Genomic DNA, 12,571 nt, shown 5'->3' with positions numbered 1-12,571 from the left:
TTGTTAATGCAGCCCAGCACTTATCAACTCTCTTGGTTAGTAGTATAATAGTTATAAATAGCCATTTTCACTTCTTTGAACAAACATTCATTTCTTACAACAGACTGCATACTATTTTCCACCTTTTAATCAATATTTTCATGTTTTAACATTTCTCAATTTTTCTAATCTTAGTAAACATTCAGATAGGATAGATCCAGATATCTGCTTGATCTAGATCATGTTTGTCCAACCTTTTGGCTTGCCTAGGCTACACTGAGTGAAGAGAAATTGTATTGGCCACATATAAAATATATAATATAATTAAAATATATAGATAACAAACTTCTTTATTTTTTATATTTTTATTATCTTGTAGGGCTGCATTACTAGTTGCAAGTGCTGCATCTAGATCTTTGCTAATTATATAAAACTTCAACAGCTGTCCTACCCCTGTGGAATATGTAGTCCCCTGAAATCTGAATGGCCCTATATGCTTGACATTCAACAGAGTAATAACACCTTTTAAAGAAAATGTTTGAAAATTAGGATCTCTACACAGATTGTTTCTAACTCTCATACTTTATATGTTTTTACCTTTGTTGTATTTTTGTTTTAATTTTATAATAGTCGTGAAGATTGTTTTCTAAGTTTTACTTAGATCTTACTGCCAGAGTCTTCCTGTGGCTGAATAGAAAACAACAACAAAATAAATAAATGCAATTCTTCTCTCTTGTCAGACACAACTACCTTGTTCTTGAATGCATTGATTTGCAAATCCATATCCTTCACTGCATTATTTGCTCTGTCTTACCTCTGCTGAAAAGCATTGATCATCTGCCTACAAAATATATCTATGCTAAGAAGGAATAGCTCCATGTCCAAGCTGGGAAGGGTAGACATACTAAACTAAAGCATTCTACAGGCATCTTTGCAACTAAAACTGGGACCCGTTTTTTTCTTTTCATTTATATGCTTCCATGAACACTACTACAGCCACTGCTGTAGCTCTTTGCTATTGATAGGACAGTTACTACACCATTATTTTTTATTTGCCACTGCGTATATTGCTTGCTTTCATTTCAAGGAAACAGCTTTTTATATAATTTATATAATAGCATAACCCGTTAATATGATATAAAAGAATGATACTGTATGTGTGTGTATATGTGTGTGTGTGTGTGTAGGTAGGTAGGTAGGTAGGTAGGTAGGTAGATAGGGAGGGAGGGAGGGAGGGAGAGAAATATGCCATTTTTTTAATTCCTAGTGACCATATATATGGATGTTCTCCATGACAATCTATTGCTTCAAGTCTCCCAATGGAACTCATCACCACTGTAACTGAGTCCATCCACTTTGCTGTTGGTTATTCTTATATTCTCTGTACCTTTTCTAGCTTCAGACCCTTTTCCAGAGAACTGGCTCTTTGCATAATGTGTTCAAAGTAGGATAATTTGAGCCTGGTCATTTGTGCCTCAAGAGGTAATACTGGATTGAAATGTTCAATGATCCCTTTTTTTGTATTCTTGATTGTCCACAATATTCTCAGGAGTTTTCTCCAACACTAAAGTTCAAAAGTATCAGTACTCCTCTTTTCTATTTCTTTAAAGTCCAACTTTGATTTTGATTGTGTCACAGGGAATATGACGGCTTGAATGATTCTGATCTTTGTAGACCTCTGCTGGTTGATTAGCCAGTACCTGCCTGTCTATCTGGATCTAGAACTTCCATAGAATCTTAGCCTTGTTATTCTCCCTTGTGGGAGGGTCTAACTCATGTACCATGCAGATGCTCCTGTACCCAATGCTAACTAGTTTATTGCACCATTCAGTATATGCTGTTCCTGTCTATATCTTACATTATGTATTAAATGGTCTATGAAGCCTCTCTGCACAGTGTAATATGGTAGACCCCTGCTTTTATGGATCTGGTGTTTAGTGCTTGTTATTATGCTGCTGTGATGAGTGCTTTAGTTATGTCTTTTACTCCAACCCTTTCCAGCCACTGGTGGTATTTTCCAATGTCAGCCACTTCAACTATCTGTCAATAGTACATCCCATGCATGTCCTTGTCTTGCCACTATGGTGGTAGAATGATGATGGCAGTCCCTACTATCATTGTATGTATATACATTCTTTGGAATTTAATGTGATGTTTGTACCTGTGCAACTACTACTGTCCAAAATAGAATCCATCATTTTAAAAAAAGATTGTAACAGTTCATCATCAAAATATATATAATAGGAGGCTGATAGTCCATTTGGACCAGGAGCGTTTCCTAATTTAGAAAATTATAGTGTCATAATAGATATAGCAGAATTATTTCTGAATTCATTTCATATTAAAATGTTATTGCAGAACCTAGTTTTTTTCTTCTTCCTGACAAAGTGCGCAAGTTTATATCTTGATACTTTTCTTAATTTCCATATCTTGTATCAATTCTGTACACTTGTTCATTTCTTCATCTATATATTCTTCATCCCATTGTAAAAACTTTATTAAAGATTCAACAACTCTTCTCTAATATCTTTACCATGTTCCTTTGGAATTGCTTTCAATCTTAAACAAAATTATTTCTTTCTTAGTTCAACATAATGCTTCATTGTCTAGATAACTTTAAGATCCGTGGACTTCAACTTCCAGATGAACTCCACATCTCTTAAAGTTGCTAAACATAAGAAATACTGGTCTAGATCACCATTTATCTCTTAATTTATTATTATTTTTTATTTATATTATTATTATTATTATTATTATTATTATTATTATTATTTCTGTCTTTTACATTTTACCTCCTCTTTCTAGATTCTAAATTAGAGAAAGAAAAATGGCCACTACCAAACACCCCCCCCAAAAAAAACACAATGTAAATTACAGAAGAGAAGAGGATCATTTACAGAGGGATTAACAGAAAAAGAGATTATGCAGAGATTTTATAAGGACATTTGAAGAATTAGGGAAGAATGTCACACATGATTAATTACATCAGTGAATGTATCAGCTAAAAGGGATCTGGCTACAACTGAAGAGAAAATGGGAAAAAGATTTGCAAATTTGGAAGAAAAGTAAGAGTAAAAAATTTAATATTAGTAATACAGATAACTATAGAAGTTAAACAATCAAAGAGAAAATAGAAAGCTTGGAAAATAAGTTTTTAACTTTCTTAATTCAAAGTCTTGATCAGTTTTTTGCTGTTAATTCTCTTAAAATCCATATAATTATTTCCTTATTTTTCAAAATTAGTAGTAATTGTATGTGGTCGTATATGTATATGTTTATGGTATTATTTACTAGCTTGCAATACTGGCTTCCTTATTTCTCATTTGATCTCACATAACATCCATGCATCAACGTAACTACATATATACTAGAGAAATTGTCTCCCTCTCCTCCTCCCAAAAAATAATTTCAGCTTTCTTTAAAAGCATTTCTTTTAGTAATTCAAATTTCTCTTCTAAGGTAAGCTGCTCACAGGTAAAGAAAATGAGCAAAATTTAACCACCTGAATTTTATGAGTACTTCCGCATTAAAAACCTTTTACAAATTGTTTCTCAGTGGGGTGCCTGTATGATTAAAACCCTCTAGGCTTTGGGATACATTTTCTCTGCAGGATTTTGTCAAATCCTTTTCATTTCACTATTGGAAGCACTTAAAAGGCAAACAACTTTAAATACAATCTAGTCTCTGTAGATGTCATTCCAACATCTTAATGAGCCTTAAAAAAAAAAAAAAAGAGTTCATCCTTATTTGGCAGGAATAAAAATGACTTCAGGCTTTCTCCTAGCTGTCAGCTTCCACTTGTTTTACTTCTAGGATGGGACAAAGCTTCGCATTAAACTTTCTGTCTAAAATTTATCTCATTCATGGAATTATTGTAGCTTCGTCATCATCAGCAGCAGCCATTCAGTCATGTCTGACCCTCTGTGGATTAGCATTCTCCATGCCCTTCCATCTTGCACGGCCTCTTTCAGATCCACCATAGTCATCCCAGTGCCATCCTTTATAGTGTCCAGCCAGCAAAAACTCCACCAACAGACTGTATTAAAGTGTGTGGAGATTTCACTGTTGCTATTTCCTCCTCCCAGCCCAGCCTTTTTTATACTGTTCAGAAGTCCCACTTGAACATATCAGGAAACTTGTGCTGGAATGAATATAATGTAATTCAAAGCCTAAACAGCTTGTTTTTATTTCTGAAGAACGTATACTAACACAGCTATGTAAATAATAACTAACAAATCAAGTCAAATTTGACATAATTAAATGCAACCATATTCTTTAATTTACCTTGCGCTTATTTGTTGGGCAGACATAAAGATAGCTCAAAATGGTCTTCAGACCTACTTTGTCGTTCATCTTTTCATATGTTGTCCCATAATCAGTTGACCTGCAATTCCAGAGAACATTAGTAAGTAAGCATAAACACTACAGCAAGAATAAGATGCAAACTGTTTTGGCTGCTCTCCAGCTTCGAACAAAATAGCTCTCAGAAGGTGGTAGTTATTCCTCTTTTGTTTTGTTTTGGTTTTTTTTATGATTCACACTGTACATGATGACACTTAAGTATGTATTCATGCCTTCATGGGAAGAGTTAATATTTGCATTTAAATTAGGTTAAGAAAAAATTAAAATTGCATCTTCAGTGTCACTGAAAATAAATGTTTCAGTAAGAAATGTCAATCAGGTTTGAAGAGGTAATGTTTGTCATTAATGCAAATGTCAGGATAACAAGAGGCTGAATTAGTTTTTGTCTACTGCTCTATTCTTTCATATTGAAAAATATTGTTGTCCTTTCAGTTATCACAGTTTTGCAAGTAGTACTACGTAATCCATTTCATGATTTATTTAATAATGCTCCAAAAGGCTATAGCTATACATCACTAACCAAAATTGTGAATTCCTTACTTACCATTTGCATTATTCCTATGTATATTTCAAATGAGCTTTAAAAAAAATCATAGTTTCCAGATGAGAAGCCTTCTTAAATGGAATCTTCTGTTTGATTATTACCAATTAATTTTTAAAATATACCCCCTACACTACCTACACTAAAACAGGTTTTGATATTTCGGATTCTCTACTTATGAATTTCGTTACTTGTTATTTCTTGGAGGATAATGTAATTGATGATGACTTATTTGGTTCACTCATTCATGTTACAAGAACAATGGAAACATCAAGGAATTTTGAAAATGATGAACGACAATAATTAAACAGAATCAAATCATGAAGATAAACATAGTTGTGTGAAAGGGCACAAACTATCAACATAGTCTTAAGTGCCCATACAATTAAGATTCTTCTTGACCACTTTGTATGTATTATGCTTTGTTTCACAGCAATTAAAAACTGAACTGATAACATTTATTATATACCAGAGAAACTCTTTATGTGACATAAACAAATAATAACAAGGTAATTCATTCCTACAATTAGAAAATAGTATGCACCATTCAGTCTTAGATTTCTTGATATTTACTGGAGAAAATGGAGGACAAGGGGCACGCACAATAGCCTGCCCCATATACTGCTTATATATATATTCACCAAAATCCTAGTTCCTTCAGCTTGTGTATTGTGAATACAGGTAGTCCTCAACTTACAACAGTTTGTTTAATGACTGTTCAAACTTAGAATAGCACTGAAAAATGTGACTTATTACCATTTACAACCATTGAAGCAGCCTCGTGGTCATGTGATCAAAATTCAGACACATGGCAAATTACTTGTATTTATGATGGTTGCAGTGTCCCAGGTCATGAGATCACCTTTTGCAACCTTCTCACAAGCAAAGTCAATGGACAGATTCATTTAACAACTGCAGTGATTCACTTAACAACTGTGGCAAGAAAGGTTGTAAATCAAAACAATTTACTGTTTTAAGAAAAGAAATATATGTTGTAAATTACTCAATCCAATATCTAATAAAAATGGAAAATTATTTAGATCAAATTGTGTATTCCTTTTTTCTATTCTCATTTCCATCAATTTACCCATTTAGGTCAATTCTCATATCTTAAATAGCCACTTATTAATATTTCAAATTGTGGCAGTTTTTTAATATTTTGCCAGAATAATCTTTGTAGCAATCAAAATGTTGGCAATTAAAAATACAATTTATTTATATTTAGAACATTTGCTATATAATTAAATATTTTTACTAATGCATTTATAGTCAGCCCAATTCCTGTTATTTATTTAATTACTATAAATTGAAATAGTAGTAAAAAATGTTCCTCTTGCTTCAGGCCCCAAAAATTGTTCTCAAAAACTAAAACTCATTTTCCTTTCCAACACTCATTTGTTTGATACACTGTTCCTCTTCCCTCTTTCTTGTTTTCATGATACAAAATGTTAAGCGCAAAATCTTTCAGTTAGCCCAACTACAATTAATAATATATTGAAAACACATTTTAACATAAAACAAAGATTTAATTCTTGAGTAAAAGTATTGGTTAAATTGTTGGTTAAATTATTGGTTAAATTACAAGGCAAGATTCAACATAACTTAATATCTACTGTTGTTATATACAAATCCTCAATAACTGTTTTAATTTGTTTTTTCTTTTTGGCATTTTCTCAAAAGTGCAAGGTTTAGTTGCAATAAGAATTGACGAACCAGATTGTCACCAAAGCGTGACATCATTGCCTGATTCCTAAACAGTTATTTTATTTATTTGTATCCTGCCTTTATTATTTTTACAAATAACTCAAGGCGGCAAACATATCCAACACACCTTCCTCCTCCTATTTTCCCTACAACCACAACCACCTGTGAGGTGAGTTGGGCTGAGAGAAACTGACTGACTCAGTGTCACCCAGCTGGCTTTCATGCCTAAAGTGGGATTAGAACTCACAGTCTGCTGGTTTCTAGCCTGCTTTCTTAACTACTAGACCAAATTGACTCTCAATAACTATTTTAATATTTAATTTTCAAAATGTTTATTCTAATTTATTTTTTCCACAGCAAGACATAAAATACTTTAGCACCTGATTCTATTCCAGCAAATAGTAACTATTCATATTTTCTAGGAATGATAATTTCACTTAAATGTCTATGGAGATTCTCAGTCATCCAGGACATGGTTGTCTGAAGGTACTTTTTTAGGAGGCAACTGGACTTCCTTCTTTTTCTCTGAAAGATATTTCGTTTCTCATCCAAGAATGTGTGTGGAGCCTTCTTGGCTGCAGGATGTTTTCTTTTGTGTCCCTTCACTGTTGACGACAGGCACAGGCTGTTGGGGATGAGTCTGTGTTGTCTGCATCTCAAACTGAAGCGCAAATGGTTCCTGTAGTCTGCTATGTTTTGTGGAAATCCATTTATATTCCATTCGAAGGGTATTCATCCCAAAGTGCATAGCTAAATATCTATGGAGATTCTCAGTCATCCAGGTCATAGTTGTCCCAAGGTGCTTTTTCAGGAGACAACTGGACTTTCTTGTTTTTGTTTGGAAAGTTTTCTCTTTTCATCCAAGAAACTTCTTCAGCTCCACACATATTTGCACTACTCAGGTGACCCTGAGGACAGGGGTAAACCTCCAAATGGCCTCAATGACTCTCTAAAAGAATGCAAACGACAGCTGTCTGCAAGGTATATAAATCCTTCCATTCCCCCCCATCCAGTCAGAGCTAAAGAAGCTTCTTGAATGAGAAGTGAAATGTCTTCAAAGAAAAACAAGAAAGTCCAGTTACCTCCTGAAAAAATACCTTGGGTAATTTCAGTTATGTTAAATGTGTGTCTCAATAATAAAATTATGAAATAAAGAAAGACTAGACCCATGTCTGACAGTATATTTTTCATAACTTGCAAATTACCTATTTTAATCAGAGGTACTTTCTATTCCCTAATTTTTTTCTATATCTTGTAATTTTTGATTTCTGTGAATGCAAACAAAAGCTTAGGGAACGCTAAGAAATTTTATTTTGTTCTTCATGATCTCCTATTCAGATTTTCCAGTTTTTTCCCTATGATCATTTATGCAACTACAATCTATTCTTTCCTTTATTGAAAGCATTATTATGATTTATTACTTAAAACAGAACCCTATGTTTTTGAACTAGTATAAAGATCATGGAGATGACTCACAATGAGATATTTTGAAGGTGAAAATACATGTGAGCAGTCAAAGGATCAACAGTTTTTTTTATATCTGAAATGTCACCCTATGTATGTCAAAAGCATACTTCTGCATCCATTCTGCTTTTATTAGCTGATATTTCCTAGCTAATGTTCATACTGCTGTCCCTATACTTTCTGCAGCTCCATTTCTTTATTTTCTTATTAACATTTCCAAAACTGAACAGTATTCATTTCAACATCATAAAAATAACAATTGAAAGCTAGATTGGTAAAGCATCAGGTTAAAAACTGGGAGACAGTGAATTCTAGTCCCATTTTGGCCATAAAGTCAGCTGAGTGACTTTGGTCTAGTCAAATTCTCTCAACCTTAGAAAGGAAGCAATAGCAAATCACCTCTGAAAAACCCTGCCAAGAAAATTGCAGAGACTTCTACAGGTTATCTCCTAAATTTGGACACTACTGAATGAAAGTATTTACCGTTGTCACAGTCTACCTGCAAAAAATGCTCCTAGATTGGAGTGAGAAAACAGTAGCAGATTGCTTTGTCGCTTTCGCCGGCCTCCTGCCGGCTTCATCAGGGTGGCTAGCCGTAAGTGGGATGGCTGTTTTTATAGGAACGGTGCCTTTTGCACTCGGCTCCTAGATCTCGTGACCTTCTATTCTCGTGACCTTCTATTCTCCTTCTATTCTGTTGTGTTGGATTCTCAAGAGACTCCAGTTTGGGTTGTTGTTGTTTTTTGGCAAGGTTTTTCAGAAGTGGTTTGCCATTCTCTCCTTCCTAGGGCTGAGAGAAAAGGACTTGACCAAGGTCACACAACTGAATCTGTGCCTAAGGCATGATTAAAACTCACAATCACACAGTTTTTAACCTTATACCTTAACCACTATTCCAAATAGATTCTCATTATTAATCTAAATATATAAAAAGTATACATTATAAACTCCTAATTGCATATTCTACTGAATGTTTCTCTCTGCAGCACAGTGGAATTTATTTCCAGGTATTTATAGAGAATGCCAATCGTCCTCTTATTTTTTTTCCTTTCACTTTTCTTTCATTATAATGCTGTTTTTAAACTCTCTCTCTCTCTCTCTCTCTCTCTCTCTCTCTCTGTGTGTGTGTGTGTGTGTGTGTGTTAATTTACTATATAATAAGAGCCATGGGGGCGCAGTGGTTAGAATGCAATACTGCAGGCTACTTCTGCTTCTGCCGGTTGCCAGCAGTTCAACAGTTCGATTCTCACCAGCTCAAGGTTGACTCAGCCTTCCATCCTTCTGAGGTAGGTAAAATGAGGATCCAGATTGTTGAGGGCAATATGCTGACTCTGCAAACCATTTAGAGAGGGCTGTGAAGCACTGTGAAGTGGTATATAAGTCTAAGTGCTATTGATATAATAAAAGCCCATATTTAAAAATTATTCATTTATTTATTTCTCGGTGACCTAATTCAAGACAGGAAAAGAAATCTGCATTTTTCTCTATCGTTTCTCATTCAATTGGATGAAAAAGTATCTGGTTTTGACATTCTTCTTTGAAAAGAAGAGAATTTTAGTGAAGTATGGGATCTTACACTTCTTTGGTTAAGTAGTAGCTAAAACATATGTGTCAGTATTATGTTTTTCTTTATACAATCTTATCTTTAATGCTTTCCTAGCTTCTTAAACCTTTATTATTACCCAGTGAAAAATAATAAACTCCCACTGGCTTTCATCAGACTAGGAACAATGGACAACCAGGGAGATGTGAGAATGAGGGAAGAATGCATAACTGAAAGCAACTATAGCAGGAACACTCTCTAGCATCTCCAACTATAAAGCAAGTACCTCTTTTAAAAGGTATAAACAGGAAACACCATTAAGTTTTCATCTTTTGTAACTGGGCAGAGCTACTTAGAACTCCAACTAAATCATAGAGTTCCTCTTCCTCCCTGATATCTCCCACATGTCTTCATCTTAGGGATTAATTCTCCTGAATCAGGAGTAGATAAGTGAAGGACAAAGGAAGAAAAGAAAGAGTTGGATATTTAAGATGTCTGTGTTTCAGTGCTATTTTGTAGGGGCACCCAAGGAAGGAAAAATAAACATTTGATTTTAATCACTGTTACTTTGTCTAAAAAAAAGTTGTACTGCATTTCCAATGCATTCACACAGCTCTTACCTGATGAATTTAGCTCAAACATAGTTAGGCATACCTAGAATAGCTTAGGTATTGTCATATTTGTGGCTTTAAAAAAAAAATGAGGCATTTAAATAACTTCATTATTATTCATTAGGTTTTTTTCTCTTTTTTGGGGGGGGGGGGTCCTGTCAGGCAAATGAAATTTATATAGTATTATAACAAGGTATTTGCACTTGTTATTTAAAGTCACAAATTCCATTAGCATACATGTGCTCAGGCCTGCATTGGCTCCTTGTAACATTTTAGGAAGGATAATAGGCAATCTACATCCACTGAACACATGAACCGTAAGAAAATTGCCATCTATTTTCTTTAGAAGTATACATAGGGTGTCAGGTGTAATGCATATTTTAGAATATAACTTAATAGCATGAAAATTATTTATTTATTTGTAACCCCAAATGCTGAACATATTAATGTTTTCTATGCTTGAGCTCTTGAATATTCTAAAGTTTGTTTTTACACTGCACAAAAGCCTTATAATTAATTATTGGAGCTAGCTAGATAAAATGAAATTTATTTCATTTTAAAGTTTACCAGTGCAAAATATCTTCATAAAATCTCCACAGCATTAAGATATCAACCTTTACCATTCAATTATTGCATTTGTTCAAAAATAATGGGTGAATTTTCTTTCCAACTTCTTTAGTGACTAATGAAATCTCAAACCTATTCTACTGCTTAATTTTTCCTTCGCCAGCTAGTATATTGGGACTCTACAAAAAAAATATACATCCTTTAAAAGCAGTTTTAGACATCTCTAATCTACAATATTAGTTGAATTCAACAGCTGAGCTTCTTCCCTTCTATGATGTATCCTGAATCAGGAGGGAAAGGCAAAATTTTGTTTTGCCCAGGGAAGCTCTGAAGACCTTTCAGATGAAAGGTTATCCTTGGGAGGAAAATTCTTGTTCATATTTCCTCAGGTTCTGAGCCTTAGTCACCCTGGCCCTTTAAAGCCATGATTGACTGGATTTATTAAGAGGAGAGCTTGGCAAGATTTATGTTTATTTCCACCTTCTCTTTGGCAGGGATAAGCAGCTGTGCAACTTCCATTGCACTTTTAAAAACTTTTTACTTCATATGAAATGAGGAACTGATGGGAATTGGAATAGATTCTATGGTGGTGTGAAACCACTGTACAATGAGTCTGATTTCCTATAGACTAAAAGTCTGCCTTTGGTTTAGAATCGATCATAACCATTAATTTAAGTAGGGAGACTATAACCATGGTTAGGGATGCTGGTAAAGTGCTAGGTTGCTAAGATGATGAAGTGAAATCATGTCACTTTCACAGCTTTCAATATGATTTTAACAAGATGTTTTTATAGCCTTACAAACACATACATATATACATATACATATACACAGTGCTTTTTTTCTAAAAAAAAAAAAAAAAAAAGGTGCCGGAACTCATACATGTCATACAACCCGCCTTGTCTACCCTACAAAGTTCCATCCAAAAAAGGTACTGGAACTCCGTTCTGGGCATTCTATGAGAAAAAAAGCCCTACATAAACATATACATATACATATACATACATCATACATACATACATAAATACATACACACACACACACATACATGCACACACACACACACACACAAATACATATGTCAATAATATATTGACTTAACTGGCGTTAAGCCCTGATGATGTCGGTAGTTTTCCGACGAAAGCTCGGTATTTTATTAAACTTTTCTAGTTTAAATTTTTCCTGGTGTTCATGTTTGTTTGTTTATATACACATACATACACACACACACACACACACACACACACACACACACACACACACACACACACACACACACACACACACACACATATATATATATATATATATATATATATATATATATATATATATATATATATATATATATATATATATATATATATATATATATATATATATATATATATATATATAAACATATAAACATAAATGAGCACCAGGAAAACAAAACCCTTTAAAATTTTTAAAAAGGTTTTAATAAATAAATAATGACCCAAGCTTTCGCCGGCTTTTCTGCTGGCATCTTCACTTTGCATCTTAAGAAGACAGAACTCTTGGAATATTTCTTCCAATAGGCATCTTTATTAAGAGAAGATGGTTGCAGGCGTTCTAAACAAGACTTGGGGTGAAAGCTTTCCAACTCAAGATTTTAAAGGGGTCCCCCCTTTAGCCACCCCCATCACCCCCTTCTCCCAGAGACAGTCTCAGGCATTTCATCCCCACCCCTTTCCTCACTACCGAGAGGAAACTTCAGGAAGGATCACATGAAAGCTAATGACCCCCTATTGTTATTGTTAGTCCTTTTGGTGATTCCAC

The 12,571-nt window shown here is 34.1% G+C and overlaps 1 protein-coding gene across 2 annotated transcripts in view; it reads right to left on the bottom strand.

The window, feature by feature from the left end:
• Window positions 1-12,571, bottom strand: part of SORCS1 (sortilin related VPS10 domain containing receptor 1) — a 424,943-nt gene that overhangs the window by 212,881 nt on the left and 199,491 nt on the right. For both annotated transcript variants that reach the window (XM_015814373.1, XM_029283822.1), the window contains exon 3: window positions 4,264-4,363. In XM_015814373.1, coding sequence (XP_015669859.1) covers window positions 4,264-4,363 — 100 coding nt within the window. The remainder of the gene's footprint in view (window positions 1-4,263; window positions 4,364-12,571) is intronic.

Source organism: Protobothrops mucrosquamatus, unplaced genomic scaffold, assembly GCF_001527695.2.
Source record: "Protobothrops mucrosquamatus isolate PMUCROS unplaced genomic scaffold, P.Mucros_1.0 scaffold245, whole genome shotgun sequence".
NCBI classification, from domain to species: Eukaryota; Metazoa; Chordata; class Lepidosauria; order Squamata; family Viperidae; genus Protobothrops; species Protobothrops mucrosquamatus.
Note: the sequence above shows the minus strand (reverse complement) of the source record. Positions and strands in the feature narration are given on the sequence as shown.